The sequence below is a fragment of the Coregonus lavaretus genome, assembly GCF_964263955.1.
Source record: "Coregonus lavaretus genome assembly, chromosome: 19".
NCBI lineage: Eukaryota > Metazoa > Chordata > Actinopteri > Salmoniformes > Salmonidae > Coregonus > Coregonus lavaretus.
The window spans coordinates 12,885,472-12,906,052 of NC_140006.1; the positions used below are offsets into that span (position 1 = coordinate 12,885,472).

The 20,581-nt window shown below is 43.1% G+C and overlaps 1 protein-coding gene across 1 annotated transcript in view; it reads right to left on the bottom strand.

Moving 5' to 3' along the window:
- The window catches only part of LOC311147076 (ephrin type-A receptor 3-like), a gene marked incomplete at its 5' end in the record, with an annotated part of 130,607 nt that overhangs the window by 13,429 nt on the left and 96,597 nt on the right, over window positions 1–20,581 (bottom strand). The window contains 3 exon segments of the mRNA XM_084183695.1: window positions 2,843–3,028; window positions 3,195–3,320; window positions 4,039–4,106. Of these exon segments, the coding sequence (XP_084039821.1) occupies window positions 2,843–3,028; window positions 3,195–3,320; window positions 4,039–4,106 (380 nt within the window).

A 20,581-nucleotide genomic window follows, 5' to 3' on the forward strand; every position in this document is an offset into this window, starting at 1 on the left:
ACAGCACTTCATTAACACATGCTTTTAACGAGAGAACTGGCCTCCTTTCGCCTCTCTCAACCTCATACACCACAGGGCTCATCTATTTACTGTGTGTGTGTTCTAGCTTCAGAAACAAAAGGGAACGTTACCAGGAGATGTTAACTGGGTGTAGATGAAGATAAAGGGGTTTTAACTAAATGATACATAATATGTTTAACAGCATGTGGATCTCTCTTTTTGTATGGCTGGAGGGGCATAAAGAGAGCGAGGGGAACACTCCAATAAATTCACCACACAAAGACTGTTTAAACTCACATTGTCCCTCACACAAAGGAGAGCCTCCAAACTAATAACTACTTTCCCCAAATAGAGGATAACAGATTAGGGGAGAGAATAGAGCAGTCCATACCCAAGTGCAGAGAGAGAATGCATTAGATAGATAGTGGGCAGATGAAATGACGAGGTGTGCCTAATTGACGGTTTTCCAGATGAGATGATTGGCGGAGTGATTGTGTGAGGCGCATAAAGGAAGGATAAAGAGATAACTGGAGGGATGAAAGCGAGATAAGAGGACGGATGGAGAGAGATAGGGAGAGCGCACGCAGCACTTTTCCGATGCGCGGAGAGATGGAGGAGATAAATGTCTACTTTCCTCTCTCGTTGTCTGTGTGCGCAGCATTATCATTTGCATAACAATGGCAGCAATCAGAGTGAGACAGGCAGGGTGTTATTAGAATACCAGGACAGTGGGATGGAAGCCTCTTGGGGTTTAAAGTGGGTATAATGAGAACACATACACTCTTATACACACAGGGACACACCCTCACTCACAACCACACACAAAGGAAAAAGTATGTACACTATGATATGAACTAATATAGCCTGTCATAGAAAACTCACATGGACTGAAATAGACAGAGAGAGACACACACACACACTGGCCTGGACGTACACACACATAAAAACCCGTGACACACACATACACCTGAGCCCCATGTGAGCGGTCAGTGCTGATGATTAGAGTGTATGAGGTGTGAAGGGACCAGCTGGGACTGTCTGAAGGGATGGAGGAGTTATATCGACCCGCCCCTCTCACATCTAACCCCCACACACTCACACCCTGGGCTGTGACCTGTGAAATTACTGCTCAGCTGTAGAAATATATCTGTGTTTCGATGGTTTTCTCAATAGTCTCTAAAGACACATTCAGATATACACATCCTGAGCACACACTTACTCTATTCCCTCACGAAAGACAATTAATTATATTCATTAAAAGTGATTCTCCATGCTACATCCTCCAAATGAACTTTGGTATTTCCATAGTGTGTGTGTGTGTATGTCAGTGTGTGTGTGTGTGTGCACATGTGTGTGCTTAGTGAGTGTGTGTGCGAACATGTGCGTGTGCATGTGTGTGTTTTGTGTATTTGTGCGTGTGTGCTCAGCTTATGTTTCACAGTGCATTAAAATGCTACTTCTGAGAGAAAAGAGCAGCAATTACCAACATGTGCCTGTGGAAATGAAAAGCAAATCTGATTTACTCTGCTAATAGTTCTACAAACCGCTCCAACCCAGCCAAGCAAAGGTCAAAATTACCATCTCACATTACCATATGAGAAAGAAAGAGAGCGCGAGAGAGAGGAGAGAGAGAGGGAGAGCGCGAAGAAGAGAGGAAATACAAATTAATAAGAAATTCAGAGGGAATTTCAGCATTGATATGCACGTTGCTGAATATTCATGAAGCTAAAAAACACATCCAATTAACTCTGTGAAATATTAATATTCATGATGTGGGTCATGCATATGCATTTGTTCTTTTGTTGCATGATCTAGGTGCCACTGAGCAGTGGTGTGCGGTGGGGCTGTTTTTGAATACTGACTATGACACCGGGGAGATGGGGGGGGGGGGGAAATGGGAAATTAGTGTTTATCTTTCTGTCTCTCTGCTGGTCTGACTGTCTCTCACTCTGATTCCCTCGCTCTGTTTCTCTCTCTTCATTAAATATCTAGAGCAACTTTGTGCGAGGCAAGTTACCATCAGCTTGTAATAACATTTCTATGTAAGGCATTTCTATTCTGTGACATTCATGTATATTTATAGGTTTAGTACTACAGGCTTAGAACGTCAGTGCAGATACAAGATACACTATTAAGTAACTGCTGCATTATAAAATAAATACTGTGCTGAGCTAAGTATTTGGAAATGATACTGCACGATTTGACAACAAGCAAGCTTCGTTTCCATATACGCTGTCTAAAGTGTTTTTACTGTATGTCTTCGGGAAGACTTCAATAACAAGCGGAAGATGGAGAGAAAATGATGAGAAATTACAAACAAAAATGAATAGAAGAAAGTCATAATGAGACTGATATGCTCTAATGAACAGAGAGAGAGAGAGAGGGGGTGGGTCGGTGGGTGGTTGGTTGGGTGGGGGGATGGAGTGACAGTGATGGTGGTAGTGATCTGTTATGAGGCTTGTTCAACCCTGTCTCTATATTTCTGTATCACCTGTGACATCCAAACACACTCTCGCTAATGTAATAACAAGCACAAGTAAACACGTGCCCCTTGTACACACGTACACACACTCACAAACAGACACGTCAAAAGCACTGGCTGCCATGGGAACTGGAGCCTTTTATCTGATCCAGGGTCGAGTCTGATTCTCATGAACAGAACCGCTCTGCTGTCTCTCTCACACACAGGTACGTGACATACACACACACGCACACACAATTCATGATCCAAAACAAACATTGGGCTCACGATTTGCAGATCTGAAGGGATGGAACAGGTTAAATATGTACGGCGATGGACAATCTCTGCTCGGATTTGTTAAAGTAGCTGTCAATCACTCACATCGTGTGACCACGCCCTCCAGTCTGATGATGTTCGGGTGGTCGAACTGTCCCATGATGCTGGCCTCAGAGAGGAAGTCCCGCCTCTGTTTGTCAGAGTATCCTGCCTTCAGACTCTTTATGGCCACGTAGATCTCCCTCTTTCCCTGGAGACGCAGACGGCCGCTACACACCTCCCCAAACTCACCTACAACACACATACTGTACATATAAAATGTCTGCATAACTGATTAACAATCAGATTGCTCTTGACTGCACCACTGGGGTTCCACAGGCATCAATGTAAGGGCCACTTTTATTCAATTTGTATAGTTATGTTTTTGTAGTTTGAACAGCAACCAGAGATCACTCACCCGCTCCGATGACTCTCTCTATGCGAATGCTGGAAGCATCAATCTCTTTGGCAAAGTCTCTGACCGCCTGGTTAGGATCCTCATAAGTATGTGGATGGATATAGGTCTTACTGCCAGGAAGTTTGACTGGAGAGAGAGAGAGAGATAGAGGGGGGCGAGAAGAGAGGAGAGAAACAGAGAGAGATCTCAATAACCTTCCTTGTAGAAAGCAGGCAGTGAACAACCGCACGACATAGAAATGTGCTCAACTCCAACATAATTAAAGTTATGTAAATGGCTGCTGAATCCTTGAGAGTTCAATATCACATATTCAATATCGCCCTCTCAGATGGAACTCTTCTCCCACACTGCCTCTCAGAAATGTTTTGTTATGTACGTCCTACAGCAACACTAGAGAATGAATGTCAATTCTGCTCACTTATACAAGACATTCACTTTCTGAGAAGCAACTTGAGCATATTCTTATGGACGTGACTGAGTGATTCACAATGAGAATCTAAACTGCTTCTGTATGGTGTAATTGTTTAAGCTGAAAAGCTGAAAGGGGGTTAAGCATATTTCTCCTCTTTTTCCCACGGACAGTGAAAGAGGAGCCTATAATGAATTGCAATAGCCTGAATCACTTTCTGTTTATGTACATGTGAAAATAACCTGTGATGCATCGAAAGAGTGTACTCTGTGTGTATGTGTGACGCTTGGCGAAGTAAACACGATGGGCATTCACTAAACACAAAACCCTTCTTCATAACAAGTAGAAAGATCATAAACAACCCATTATGGAAGGTTTCAATGGACATGAACTTGTCTCTACTGAATAGTCGAGTGAGTGTGTGTGTGTGTGTACCTCGTCCATGTTGAAAATGCATCTTCTCTTCGTCAGGGTCCTGCTTGGCTTTGATGTATCCACAGTGTCTGAGGAACAAACCACACCAACAGGTTAATGACATCAAGGTTAGTGTGTGTGTGTGTGTGCATGTGTGTGTGTGTGAGAGCTATTATTTCCAGTCTATGAAACTCCCATGATACATATTGAAGAGCCGAGGGCATTTTGAAAGTCTAGAAACAGTCTCCTATTTTTCAGCCCCTTGTCCTCCATCCTCCCCCTACCCCCCCTCTCTCTGGTCTCCGTATGCAGGAGCCTGGGGGTGTGAAGCAGTAGTCCTTCACTCTCTTTCTCCTCCCCCATCTCAATTCCATTCAATTTAAGGGCATTATTGGCATGGGAAACGTATGTTTACATTGCCAAAGCAAGTGAAATAGATAATAAACAAAAGTGAAATAAACAAAAGTTCCAAAAGAATCAAGACATTTCAAATGTCATATTATGTCTATATACAGTTGTCATGACTTGCCTTCATGGGCTGGGAATCAAAGATGCCGGCTAAGCAAAGGTTTGAACACCCCCTCTCCTGGGGGCCAGTTTTATGACCGGTCGTAAATTCCTTGCAGAAACTTTATTTTCTGTGCCATACAGTATTGGGAGAGGGAATTTTCCTGTGAGACAAAGGAAGTCTTCCCGCCAAGACTCCAACATCCAAAAGTGGATAATGAAACAATATTCCACATTAAAATAATGTGGGAAATGGTCGGTGGGGACTTAAAGAAAAATCATGTCAAATTCGTTACTATGTTATGATGTCATTAAAGACGGTGGAACAACATAACTGTATCTCTGGGGGGGGGGTACACTTCCCAGTTATGAGGTTTGCATCTAATTATTGTATAAAACGAATGATTAAGTATAATAATACTTTTGTGAAGATAATAATGTGATTTTTGCATTCTAGATGAGATTATTGTTTCCATATTGATTTGTTCTCAGTCAGTGGCCACGCCCAGATTAGCACAAACATGATGAAACGCCCCCTTTTCTACTCAAGTATAAAACCCCTCGTGACGAATTTCACCTCAGACCAAGCAGATTACAGTATAAGCCGGATGTTGCAAATGGTTGAATTTCTACCAGACCCGGAAGCGTGAAGCTGAAGCTACATGGCTTAAAATGGTTAGACCAAGAAGAGCAGGAAGCCCCATGGCTTAAAATGGTTGAAACTCTACAGACCAGCCGACATGCAGCGCGAGCTGAATATGGCAAAATGGTGAAACTCTGAAACTCTCAACCTCTACACGAGGTGAAGAAGAAGACAATGCACTAGACCATAGCATTACCAGTCTGCAGCTGGCATGTATAGTCGTCTAGAGAACTTTCACTAAAGACACGAGTTGGGAAGGACAATCCCTCTCAGACAACCGTTGGTACATCTGAAGTACCTATTCTAACAGATCAACTCTACGAACTACAGGGTACACTGAAGTATCCATTCTAACTACTACAACCAGAAACTCTACCAAGGACATTGGGATCTCTGGTGGGCAAACCAGAGTCCTACATCATCAACTCAACTATCGAAGACAGCTACTAGTAAATCATGTTGCATTTCTAATCTGAATGAGCGGTTATTAGGGTGCATAAGTATTATGATTACTGTGAGTGTAGTCTCCAAAGTAACAATGATAGTTTGAATCTCTGTCTTTCCCATCCATTCTGACCCTCCTTCTACCCAAGCATTCATGCTATTGTTCGTCCAGTCCACTAGGGACCTGTTCTCATTGTATTACGTTAGTAATCAATAACCTGTGTGTGTGTGTTTGTATTCTGTGTTATTATTTAGTTAGTTAGTTAGTAAATAAATAATTAAGCCAATTTGTGTATTGCTGATTCATCAATAAGGTTAGGGTTCTTGCAGGTTCAAGGATTATGCGACGTTCAGAATGAGACTGATAAGAGGTAATTATTTAATAAATGACTGTTATCGATATATAACATATATCTTCTAAGAGTTTAATTCGGGAGATGGTAACTCGTTAAACAACTTCTTCCGTGGTGCCCCACATTCCTAATGAGTTAATTGTTACATGACTAATTTAATCGAGTGACAATTAAACATAGTTAATTATTTGATAAATAACAGTCACCATATTAATATAAGTCACGACACAGTGAAGACTTCTCTCTCACTCTCCCTTTCTCTGCTTCCCTCTCTCTGGTGTGTGCAGTAGCCTGAGGGTGTTTGTAAGTGTGTGTGTCTGTGTGTGGGTGGTATTGTCATCCCATTTCATTAGAGGTGCATATAGATCCATGCATTACCATGAAATACACCCCTTCAACTCTTTTATCAACCTTTCTGCTCATTAACTACCTCTGCCTACACCTCCATTGGCTACCACACACACACACACACACACACACACACCCACACACACACACACACACACACACACACACACACACACACAACGTGCAGAGCCGATTAATCCAACGATCAAAAACAACCATCAATCGATTGATCAGCCCCGCTGTGAGGAAGTGTTAAACTAGCTCTGGTTAAAAAGCACCACTGTTTGTGAGAGGTTAGGGAGGGGTTGGGGGCAGAGTGGTTAACATGAGCTTTTCTCCACTCCGCTCTGTAAAACTTCAGTAGGAAAACAGCACATTTAACAAGCCAATTAACACAAAACACCATTACATTTAACGCTCGCTTAAATACAGCTTGAAGGTTTTAGCCCAAAACATAAAAGAGTAAAATCAATTTTCACATCGTCAGGTACTAAAACACCACATAAATGGTTTATTTCCTGGCTCCTCTCCTCCCTTCTCCTTTCCTCTCCTCTCTGATGTTTTCCTTTAATTTCCTCTCCTCTCTTCCTTCAAACTAACTTTCCCCTTCTCTTCCCTCCTCTCTCCATTCCCCCTCTCCTCTCCTCCCTCTGTCATATCATCTCCTCTCATTATGAAGACTTATGAAGGGAAGTCATTCTAGAAAAGAAACCCTGTCCATCTCTTCCATCCTAATCAGGAACCAGTACATCTTAAAGCCATTCTGATTGTAATTGGTTTGGGATTCGTTCCAAGAACTGTGATCAACCACTTTTACATCTAGACACCAACTAGAGATGGAGGGAGGAAGAAGAAAGAAAGAAAACTGAAGATCCCTGGCCAGCAAAGAGGAATGGTGGACCGGTGAGATACATGGCAAAAGGGAGAGAGGAAGGAGAGGTGAAGGGGGTAGTGAGGCCTCTCTCTCTCTCTCGCTCAGTAAATATGACAGTCATTTGGTGCCTAATCCCTATGTTGGTTTTTACACAGCTGAACGGATGGAATAACTCAGCCTACAATGGACCCTCTAGGGAATACTGTCTCTGTCTGGGACTGGGGTGAGGGATGAAGAGGAGGCCTGGGGGAGAGAGGGGTAGGGGGCAAGACACATACCCCTCTGCCATGTGTTCGGCTGGGGGGTCCCTTGGGTCGAGGTTGGGGGCTGGGGGGCAAAATTAGGAAGCGTTAGGGGAGTATGGGAGGGTGTGTGGGGGGGTTGGTGGGTCCCACCTGTTTATCAGCTGGGTACAAGCCAGAGGGGGGACTGTGATCATTACCCCCCAACGCGCACCGCTACTGAGACACAACACACACACACCCCAGCCGCTTGGGGCAAGTGTCTAGAGCATATGGGGAATGGGGAGACCAGGTCACACCTCTGCCCCGACTGCGATGCAAAACTCCCATGAGGGTACAGCCCTCTAACCCTCACCCCCCCTACACATACACCCACATACACCCACATACACCCACATACACCCACACTGCAGTGCACCTGAGGCAAGGCACAAACAACCCAAGCGCACTGATGACATTTTTCCCCATTCACTGCGGGTGTGTGTGCGTGTGCGTGTCTGTGTAAATGGAGTTCTCTAAGAGGGGTACACACATTTCCATAGTAATTACAGTGTGCCTCATTTAGCCTCTCCAGTTAGAAGTGTCATGATTCATTACTGCTGAAAGACATCTCTAAAATCAAATGAACACGCACACACACACACACACACACACACACACACACACACACACACACACACACACACAGCATTGCTTGGGTTCCAGAGGTATTTTGTGCCCCCCAAGCAACAAAACATAAAGGTAAGTTCACTATAATGCAGTATACAGAAGGTTTTGTAAAAAATCTAAATACCTGAATAGTCTAGAGAGCAACACAAACCCACCCAAGGGCTAGATAGGAACCTAGGTTGGGTGAATGTCTGTTCAAATGGGTCGGCTTTATGCATCTGTTCTACAGTACCACTTTATATTTATAAGTACTAACACTGCATATCTGTGTATCTGGTTCCATCTGTCATCCATAGGTAGTGAGGCTCCATTGCTCCAGTACGTTCCCATCCAATTTAACAACCACATACTCCGCTATCTCTCTCTCTCTCTCTCTCTCTCTCTCTCTCTCTCTCTCTCTCTCTCTCTCTCTCTCTCTTTCTCTCTCTCTCTCTCTCTCTCTCTCTCACTCTCACTCTCTCACTCTCTCTCTCTCTCTCTCTCTCTCTCTCACACACACCCTTCACTTTCTCTCTCACTCTCATACATCGCAGGTGCACACACACACATACATGTACGCACACACACATACACATCATTCACATACACACATGCACAAACACATAGACATCCCACACACACATGTACATGTACACACACACACATTCACACACACTCCTCCTCTCCCTCCTCTGTTCCAGTCCAATGAGGACAACAGGCTATTCCGGTCCTCCAAAAGCCACACACTCTACATTTGCATATCAATTTACTTTTTAATATTATACTCTGTCACGTGAGACCCATTTGTTATTCGGCTAGCGAGGTTCCACCTTCATGGAACTCCATCCATATATTATCCTCCCCATCCCCCCTTCTCTCTCTCTCTCTCTCTCTCTCTCTCTCTCTCTCTCTCTCTCTCTCTCTCTCTCTCTCTCTCTCTCTCTCTCTCTCTCTCTCTCTCTCTCTCTCTCTCCCTCTCTCTCTCTGCACTCCTTCTCTTTCTCTCTGCCACCTCTATCTTTCTCTTTCGTTCTCCACTCACCCCATAGCCTACACTACATTTCTTTGTCTTTTCCTCTTCCCTTAACTCTCTTGCTCACGTTTAGTCTCCTCTTTTATTTCACCCCCTCCATGTATCTCTCTCTCTCCCTCTCTCTCTGTCTTCGTGGGCCCTATCTTCAGATCTGTGTAGTCTGAGTGGAGGGCTGGATATGATGCAGAATACTCAACGGGGGTCCTACACTGCATGCTAACTAACACGCATTCAGATGAAGGAGGGAGGGAGGGCGAGAGAGAGAGGACAAAAGAGAATGAGAGAATAAAAGAGTGTAAGACAAAGAGCAAGAGAAAGGCAGAGAAACAGAGAGGGAGAAGACAAGCGGGCCACAGTAGTTATAGGGCTAAGGCTATCTTCAACAGGATCTTTGACGGTAGCTTGAATAGCTGACTCAGGTGCCCTTGTCTGTGTGATCGACACACTAGGGAAAATCACGCTCAACGCTACGAGAGAGAGAAGCACTCTGAAAGACTGTCTTTAGGAAAGCTGCCAAGAGGAGAGAGGGAGAAAGAGAGAGAGAGAGAGAGAAGATAATAGAGAAGAAGAGATCAAAAGACAGAAACTTTCACGGAAAGAAAAGGCTTGATCTAAAGAGCTTTCAAGAGAGGGAAAGTTCTGAAAAGGGGAGAGTGATTTGTGTAAATATGGATGTTGAAATATCCTTGAAACTAAGAGCGAAGGAAAACACACACACACACAGATCAATCCACTGTTCAAACATATATCCGGCAGAGACAGCTCAAAGTCAAATAAAGTTGCTGTGTGTTTTCTTTGTGTGTTTTCCGTGTAACCTTGGCCGTATCTTAACTAGCCTTGCTTCCACAGCTAATAAAGGCAGTGTAAATGTGAACTGTATCATTCAATGTGTTTTATATGACAAGCAAGCTTTAATGAGATTAGTCAAAGACCTCAGAGCGTAGAAGGAGAAATTGATGTACTCAGGGAGGAAGAACAGAACTAGGGAGGGGGGCCAATACACACATACACATCTGACGTTTTACTTATCCACTTGCCCTCCAATGTAGCCCAGAGTAGTAGATTGTATATGTATATATGTGTGTGGGTGTGTGTTTCAACATACAGTATGTGACTTTACACTGTGTTCTTGATGTGTTTCTACCTCTTAACCAACAAGCTGTTTGTCTATAATGTTCAATCAGCCCATTCAGATGAGCGAGTGTTTGCTGTGCTTAAAAAAATGTGATACCTGGTCATAATAATAGTAATAATACATGGGACTTATATAGCGCTTTTCAAGGACCCAAAGTCACTATACAATCGTAGAAATTAAACAAAAAAACAGCAGTCAAAACAAAAAAACGTCAGATTAAACAAAAACATGAACTAAGAGAGGGGTGGGCTCAAGGAAGGGAACGAGTGTGATGTATCAGTGTATGGAAAGGGTAGGGTTTGGGTTTGGCTACGAACCCGGTTTAGAGTAAGGGTTTGAGTTAGGTGGTGCTCAGTATGGTAAAGAGAGGAGTGTCTTTGTAGTGTATTGCAGAGTTTTGAACCATTTGGACCTTATGGAGGGAGTTGATGCCGGAGAGTACTTAGTTGCAGTAGTCAAGACAGGAGGAGATGAATGCATGTATAAGGGTTTCAGCGGCAGGTAGGGAGAGGGAGGACCTGACTTTGCAAATGTTGCGGAGGTGGAAGAATGAAGATTTCACAGTCTGTCTTATGTAGTGTTCAAAGGAGAGGGTGGAGTCCAGGATGACGCCAAGGTTGCGTGCGTGGGGGGAGGGAGAGACAGTAGTGTCGTCAATGGTGTTTGCATTGCAGAGAGGCAGGATTCAATGTGGGTCAGAGATGGGTTGGGGAGGGATTTGGTGCTGAGGTAGATCTGGGTGTCATCGGCATAGCAGTGGAAGTCAAGGTTGAAGTGACGGAGGATATGACAAAGGGGGAGGACGTCGTTGATGAAGAGTAAGGGACCCAGCACAGAGCCCTGGGGGACACGCTGTGTAACTGCAGCTGAGTCTGAGGTGTGGCCATTGAGGGAGATGTAGTGGGTCGAAATGTCCTTTACATAGGGTGTGTGCCTGTGTTTCTGTGTGTGTGTGTGTGTGTGTGTGTGTGCCTGTGTGTGTGTGTGTGTGTGTGTGTGTGTGTGTGTTTGTGTGTGTGTGTGTGTGTGTGTGTGTGTGTGTATGTGTGTGTGTGTGTGTGTGTGTGTGTGTGTGTGTGTAGTGAGGGTGTGTGTGAGCTGCATACATAGACATGCCCATTTCCAGCTGAGCTGATGTGATGAGTTTACTATTCACAGCAGAAGACAGCCTGAAGACTACTGTAACCACTTTGGTTCAGTCAAAGTTGCCCTCTAAAGGCCAAGGCAAAATTATCAGTGGCTGACACTGAAAAAACAGACATTTAAAAGATGTTTGGTTTCTCTGACAATAAAGCAATGTAAGTATCTCATCACTGAAAAAACAGACATTTAAAAGAGGTTTGGTTTCTCTGACAATAAAGCAATGTAAGTATCTCATGACAATAACAATCAAGGGCCAAGGAAATTAGGAGTGGGAAGGAAGAAGGGTTACAAAATAGAGAAAGAGAAAGAGCAGAAAAGACTAAACACTCCACAAAATCCCCTATCAATCTATCAGTTGTTCTTACAGTGGGGAAAAAAAGTATTTAGTCAGCCACCAATTGTGCAAGTTCTCCCACTTAAAAAGATGAGAGAGGCCTGTAATTTTCATCATAGGTACACGTCAACTATGACAGACAAATTGAGGAAAAAAAATCCATAAAATCACATTGTAGGATTTTTAATGAATTTATTTGCAAATTATGGTGGAAAATAAGTATTTGGTCACCTACAAACAAGCAAGATTTCTGGCTCTCACAGACCTGTAACTTCTTCTTTAAGAGGCTCCTCTGTCCTCCACTCGTTACCTGTATTAATGGCACCTGTTTGAACTTGTTATCAGTATAAAAGACACCTGTCCACAACCTCAAACAGTCACACTCCAAACTCCACTATGATCAAGACCAAAGAGCTGTCAAAGGACACCAGAAACAAAATTGTAGACCTGCACCAGACTGGGAAGACTGAATCTGCAATAGGTAAGCAGCTTGGTTTGAAGAAATCAACTGTGGGAGCAATTATTAGGAAATGGAAGACATACAAGACCACTGATAATCTCCCTCGATCTGGGGCTCCACGTAAGATCTCACCCCGTGGGGTCAAAATGATCACAAGAACAGTGAGCAAAAATCCCAGAACCACACGGGGGGACCTAGTGAATGACCTGCAGAGAGCTGGGACCAAAGTAACAAAGCCTACCATCAGTAACACACTACGCCGCCAGGGACTCAAATCCTGCAGTGCCAGACGTGTCCCCCTGCTTAAGCCAGTACATGTCCAGGCCCGTCTGAAGTTTGCTAGAGTGCATTTGGATGATCCAGAAGAGGATTGGGAGAATGTCATATGGTCAGATGAAACCAAAATATAACTTTTTGGTAAAAACTCAACTCGTCGTGTTTGGAGGACAAAGAATGCTGAGTTGCATCCAAAGAACACCATACCTACTTTGAAGCATGGGGGTGGAAACATCATGCTTTGGGGCTGTTTTTCTGCAAAGGGACCAGGACGACTGATCCGTGTAAAGGAAAGAATGAATGGGGCCATGTATCGTGAGATTTTGAGTGAAAACCTCCTTCCATCAGCAAGGGCATTGAAGATGAAACGTGGCTGGGTCTTTCAGCATGACAATGATCGCAAACACACCGCCCGGGCAACGAAGGAGTGGCTTCGTAATAAGCATTTCAAGGTCCTGGAGTGGCCTAGCCAGTCTCCAGATCTCAACCCCATAGAAAATCTTTGGAGGGAGTTGAAAGTCTGTGTTGCCCAGCGACAGCCCCAAAACATCACTGCTCTAGAGGAGATCTGCATGGAGGAATGGGCCAAAATACCAGCAACAGTGTGTGAAAACCTTGTGAAGACTTACAGAAAACGTTTGACCTGTGTCATTGCCAACAAAGGGTATATAACAAAGTATTGACAAACTTTTGTTATTGACCAAATACTTATTTTCCACCATAATTGGCAAATAAATTCATAAAAAATCCTACAATGTGATTTTCTGGAATTTTTTTTCTTCATTTTGTCTGTCATAGTTGACGTGTACCTATGATGAAAATTACAGGCCTCTCTCATCTTTTTAAGTGGGAGAACTTGCACAATTGGTGGCTGACTAAATACTTTTTTTCCCCACTGTATGTAAACTCCAGTCAGTCCTGTGTCTTTGTTAGCTGGCGTGTGAAGCAGGCAGGCAGGCATGCATATGTCTGTGTGTCCTTATCATCTCTCTTCTCATGAGTTGCATGGTGAGCAATGTGACCTGGTGGTCCAGCCTGTGCTCACTACACTAATCTCCCCTGTGACACACACAAAGACACAGCCCCTCTATCTCCCTGCGTGGGAAGGCCTTTTGCCTTCTATTGCCTCAGCAGCTAATCCTTCTGACAGACACACACACATACAGGTACGCCCTCATGCATGCACACACACACACACACACACATGCAAGTGTACACACACTCTCACTCTCACACACACACACACACAGTGATCATTAGCATGGATGAGAGAGTGTGTCGAGAGGAGATCAGACAATCTCTAATCACATTGCCTGTGTGACATACTACTAATAGGATGGACCTGAGAACAAGGTCTCGCTCTCTCTCTCTTTCTCTCTCTCTCTCTATCCTTTTCTCTCTCGCTCTCTCCATCTTTCTCCATCCCCCCTTCTCACTCTTCTAATCAGTGGGAGTGGGTCTTCAGATTAAAGGTAATGTTAATCAGAGAATAACACACACGCACAGACACACACCCCACTGGGCACAGATGTCAATTCAGTCTATTCCACGTTGGTTCAACGTAATTTCATTGAAATGACGTGGAAACGATGTTGATTCAACCAGTCTGTGCCCAGTGGCACACAAAAAACGCATACAGACTGCCACTAAAGTCCCGCTGTGTTTCATCATGACTCACAATAACAGGTATCCCATTTAATATGAAGATATTAGATCAAATGTAATTAAGGTGAATTAGAAACGTTGATTACATTCAATCTCACAATTTCATGCCCAAACTACGCTTCAAAACACCATCTGATAAACATTGTTTTCTACTCTATAAAATTGAATCAATTTGACTGCAGTTTTACAATACTATAACCCTGGGGTTAAGAGAGCTACAGTAATTATAATGCCTAAAACAAAGGAAGCGAGGGAGTTAGAAAATAGAGAGAGAAAAAAATGTACTTTTCTTTTCCTACTAGCACTGACCTGTCTGATAACTTCTTTATTGAGGGAAAATGTACTTACTACGCTATCTTAAGATGACTGCACCAATGTAAGTTGCTTTGAATAAGAGCGTCTGCTAAATGACTAAAATGTAAAATGAGAGAACATAAAAAAGAGCGAGACAGAGTGAGCAAAATGCACCCGGGCCTTATCTTTTACCCCTTCTCCCCTCTCCCTACTTTCTTCTCCCTCCTTCCATCTGGCGTCCAGCCAAAGGCTCTTCTGACCGCTTTAGAGAAAGATTTACTCAGCCAGAGGTAATTATTAGGAAGTGGAAATGATTAGCAATAGAGTTATGGAACATAAATCTGTCTGTGTTTCATTAAAACGTGTTTGGAAACATTTAATTTAGTACTAATTCATTAGAGTAAGTGGAGTCCCAGACGAGACGAGAAGGGGAGTAAGAGAAAAGAGGAGAAAACAGAGGGAAAGGAAAGGATGGGTAAGAATGTTTAATTGTTTAATATGTCCAACAGCCATGTTAGTAATAGAAAAGCAGGAGAAGAGAGAGAGAGAGCGAGAGAGAGCGAAAGAGAGCGATCAAATAAATTGTTATTTGTCACATGCGCCGAATACAATTGGTGTATACTTCAGCGTGAAATGCTTGCTTACGAGCCCTTCCCAATGATGCAGAGTTTTTAAAAAAATTATAAAAATAAAAATAGTAACACAAGAAGAATAAAATACACAAGAATGAAGCTATATACAGATCAATGTACAGGTGTACAAGGTATTTGAGGTATATACTGTATGGACATAAATGCAGGGTAAAGTGACTAGGCATCATAATAGATAATTATAAGAGTAAGAATAAAGAACAGAGTAGCAGCAGCATATGTTGAGTGTGAAAGTGTGTGTATGTGTGTGTGTATGTGTTGTGTCGGTATCAGAGTATGTGAGCGGTTGGAAAGGACACTCCATGTCCTTTCCAACCGCTCTGCTAAAAAACACTCCACGCTCACAGGAGAAAAAAAATGCAGCTCCATTTATTAATATCACCATTTAACCAACACCCATCTATTTTTGTGACTACCTGGATTTGAATGAAACGTTTTTTAATAAACAACATGAAAAGGTGACTGTAAGAAGCTCTCATCATTTCAAATAGGCTACATGTCGTATTAAACAGCATGTAAACACTCTAAATAGGTCAGGAACCAGACAGGTAGCCTAAGAAGGAACAAAAATGAATTATTTAGGCTATATTATTAGACTATTATTTCAATTATTTCAAGGCTATAGCCTACAAATAAATAAATTGTGAAGCATTTGCGAGTGCGACACACTAGGCTGGCAGGAACATTAAGCATTCAGCATTTAAACAACATTTAGTTGTATTAAATCATTATAGTCCATAAATTGCGCATATAGGCTGTGACTTACTTAGAATTAAATCAAAATGCATTATTAGGCTCAGTGCCCTTGAATTCACTTTTAGAAACACAAGTTTGGCCAGAGTCTGTGGCTTCAGGCTCATGCGATGGTGCCTGGAGAGCAGGCCAGCAGCGGAGAATACCCTCTCCACGCTTGCAGAGTCAATGGGTATGCTAAACACCCTTTGGGCCACTCTTGCCCAAAGGGTGTTCAGCATCCCCAATGCCCAAAGAGTGGCCCAAAATGTCTATAGGTAGTCCTAAACGTTTTTAGGCAAAATAACCCTTTCAAAATTAAAACCTTCCTGAAAGAGGTATATGTCACCAGGCCTATTGGGCCAAAGTCACTTATAGCGGGCGAGAAGGCCGACGCTCCAGCCTTTGGGAAACTCGATCCACGCTCCAGTGAAATTGGGCACGCTCTGCTCCAGCTCCGTTCCGCTCACATACTCTGGTTGGTATGCATGTGTGTTAGGGTTGAACTGCGGGAACCCGGTTACCGAGATTTACTGCCCAAAACCACTCCCTTTTCCAGGGATAAATAACTGCGAGAAACCGATACATTCGAATACATTTTTTATATGAACAGCATGACGTGAAATGGAACTGTTAAATTATATGCAATGTCTAAATCTGGATTATCTACGGCTTACTCTCTGGTCACTGCATGATGAATCATCAACGTTCAGGGTGGGGACCGACAGCCCATCTCAGTATGTAGACCTATCATCTCATCATGGTAACTTTTTCTATTGTGACAGGTAGACCTACATTAGCTGCAGTATAGCCTATACTACAGTAATATAAAGACGGAATGCACATCTAATTTACCCATCTCCATCTGGCTTTCAGGGGTCAACGTATTTTTTTATTGTAAAGATGTTTTAATTTTTTATTGCAGCTGCAGAGTTTTAAAACACTTGTATATCGTTGCTTTAAATCAGCGCATGTGCGAGCACTCTCTCGCAGTCTTTCTCTCTCTGCATCAATTCCATTCGAATTGCATCCAAAATAGATCATCCTGTTCAATACTGATAGCCTACATAGGCCTATATAGTGCATCCGGAAAGTATTCAGACCCCTTTACTTTTTCCACATTTTATTCTAAAATGGATTAAATTGTTTTTTTGCCCCCTCATGAATCTACACACAATACCCCATAATGACAAAGCAAAAACTGATTACCCATCATTCATTACCTAATTATAAGGCTAATACTGAATTGAATGTATTACCTGAAAGAGGTAGGCTAGGACATCTATATACAATGCATTCGGAAAGTTACGTTACAGCCTTATTCTAAAATTGATTTAAAAAATAAATCTCATCAATCTACACACAATACCCCATAATGACAAAGCGAAAACAGGTTTTTAGAAAAGTTTGCAAATTTATTAAAAATAAAAAACAGAAATATGACATTTACATAAGTATTCAGACCCTTTACTCAGTACTTTGTTGAAGCACCTTTGGCAGCGATTACAGGCTCGAGTCTTCTTGGATATGATGCTACAAGCCTGGCACACCTGCATTTGGGGAGTTCTCCCATTCTTCTCTGCAGATCCTCTCAAGCTCTGTCAGGTTGGATGGGGAGTGTCGCTGCACAGCTATTTTCAGGTCTCTCCAGAGATGTTTGATCGGGTTTAAGTCCGGGCTCTGGCTGGGCCACTCAAGGACATTCAGAGAATGTCCCGAAGCCACTCCTGCGTTGTCTTGGCTGTGTGCTTAGGGTCGTTGTCCTGTTGGAAGGTGAACCTTCGCCCCAGTCTGAGGTCCTGAGCGCTCTGGAACAGGTTTTCATCAAGGATCTCACAGTACTTTGCTCCGTTCATCTTTCCCTCGATCCTGACTAGTCTCCCAGTCCCTGACGCTGAAAAACATCCCCACAGCATGATGCTGCCACCACCATGCTTCACCGTAGGGATGGTGCCAGGTTTCCTCCAGACATGATGCTTGGCATTCAGGCCAAAGAGTTTAATCTTGTTTCTCATGGTCTGAGAATCCTTTAGGTGCCTTTGGCAAACTCCAAGCAGGCTATCATGTGCCATCATCTACCATAAAGGCCTGATTGGTGGAGTGCTGCAGAGATGGTTGTCCTTCGGAAGGTTCTCCCATCTCCACAGAGGAACTCTGGAGCTCTGTCAGACTGACCATCGGGTTCTTGGTCACCTCCCTGACCAAGGCCCTTCTCCCCCGATTGCTCAGTTTGGACGGGCAGCTAGCTCTAGGAAGAGTCTTGGTGGTTCCACATTTCTTCCATTTAAGAATAATGGAGGCACTGTGCTCTTGGGGACATTCAAAGCTGCAGCCATTTTTTGGTACCCTTCCCCAGATCTGTGCCTCGACCCAATCCTGTATCGGAGCTCTAAGGACAACTTCTTCAACCTCATGGCTTGGTTTTAGCTCTGACATGCACTGTCAATTGTGGGACCTTATATAGACAGGTGTGTGCCTTTCCAAATCACGTCCAGTCAATTGAATTTACCACAGGAGGACTCCAATCAAGTTGTAGAAATATCTCAAGGATGATGAATGGAAACAGGATGCCGCTGGCTCAATTTCGAGTCTCATAGCAAAGGGTCTGAATACTTCTGTAAATAAGGTATTTCTGTTGCAAAGATTTCAAAAAACCTGTTTTTGTTTTGTCATTATCGGGTATTGTGTGTAGAGTAATGAGATTTTTGTTTTAAAATTCATTTTAGAATAAGGCTGTAACGTAACATGCCAAATGCACTGTATATAGATGTCCTAGCCTACCTCTTTCAGGTAATACATTCAATGCAGTATTAGCCTTATAATTAGCTAATGAATGATGGGTTATGCATAATACGTTTCTAACTTATAGCCTTTGTCTCTTGCGCAATACGCACGCACCTGTGCTCCGCTGACCTCTCTCTGTAAAAAAGGCTCCTTAGCACTTGGAGTCCCCTGCAGGAAACGCTAGACTAGAATAGCTTGCTGGACATTAGTTTTTTTGTTGCATTTCTTATACCAATAGACTATTCGTAGAGGGATGCAAGCTCTTGTTTACTGAATGTTAAATAAAGCAGCCAACAGAACTTGTGGGTAGTTTGAAAGAAGAGCGAACGCACGATGGCGGTAGGCTATAGCAGTTATTTATTCAGACCCATAACCATTCAATCCTCGTGAAGAGAAGTGAAAGCCTTCTGCATCTCATTCTAGTCCTATATTATTCAAGCATGTCATTATAATGATGAAGATAAGGACAACAAAACGTATTTCATTTAACTGTTGAATGCGAGGAAGGAATGAAGCAACACTAGAGAGAGAAAGAGGAGGTAGGCTAATAACATTATATATTATGAAAAATTGTAATCCAATTCGCTAGCCTATACTTGTAACTTTGTAGGCCGCATGTGCTGCACCAGAATCGCATGTTCTCTTCCTGCTTTATCATGGTTTGAACGAGGTGCATAATTCCAGTCATATAATACAATATAATACAATACAGTACAGTAATACAGTCCACACTCAAAAAGATTAACCTACTGGAGCTTGTTTCATTTATTACCCAAGAGAGCATATAGCTAGCTACATCTATGTGCTTTTATGTTTTTTTGTAGTGCGTAATGTGCAGTAGCCTATATAGAGTGAGGGAAAAAAGTATTTGATCCCCTGCTGATTTTGTACGTTTGCCCACTGACAAAGAACTGATCAGTCTCAAATTTTAATAGTAGGTTTATTTGAACAGTGAGAGACAGAATAACAACATAAAAATCCAGAAAAACGCATGTCAAAAATGTTATAAATTGATTTGCATTTTAATGAGGGAAATAAGTATTTCACCCCATTTCAATCAGAAAGATTTCTGGCTCCCAGGTGTCTTTTATACAGGTAACGAGCTGAGATTAGTAGCACACTCTTAAAGGGAGTGCTCCTAATCTCAGTTTGTTACCCGTGTAAAAGACACCTGTCCACAGAAACAATCAATCAATCAGATTCCAAACTCTCCACCATGGCCAAGACCAAAGAGCTCTCCAAGGATGTCAGGGTCAAGATTGTAGACCTACACAAGGCTGGAATGGGCTACATGACCATCGCCAAGCAGCTTGGTGAGAAGGTGACAACAGTTGGTGCGATTATTCGTAAATGGAAGAAACACAAAATAAATGTAAATCTCCCTCGGCCTGGGGCTCCATGCAAGATCTCACCTCGTGGAGTTGCAATGATCATGAGAACGGTGAGGAATCAGCCCAGAACTACACGGGAGGATCTTGTCAATGATCTCAAGGCAGCTGGGACCATAGTCACCAAGAAAACAATTGGTAACACACTATGCCGTGAAGAACTGAAATCCTGCAGCGCCCGCAAGGTCCCCCTGCTCAAGAAAGCACATATACAGGCCCGTCTGAAGTTTGCCAATGAACATCTGAATGATTCAGAGGAGAACTGGGTGAAAGTGTTGTGGTCAGATGAGACCAAAATCGAGCTCTTTGGCATCAACTCAACTCGCCGTGTTTGGAGGAGGAGGAATGCTGCCTATGACCCCAAGAACACCATCCCCACCATCAAACATGGAGGTGGAAACATTACGCTTTGGGGGTGTTTTTCTGCTAAGGGGATAGGACAACTTCACCGCATCAAAAGGACGATGGACGGGGCCATGTACCGTCAAATCTTGGGTGAGAACCTCCTTCCCTCAGCCAGGGCATTGAAAATGGGTCGTGGATGGGTATTCCAGCATGACAATGACCAAAAACACACGGCCAAGTCAACAAAGGAATGGCTCAAGAAGAAG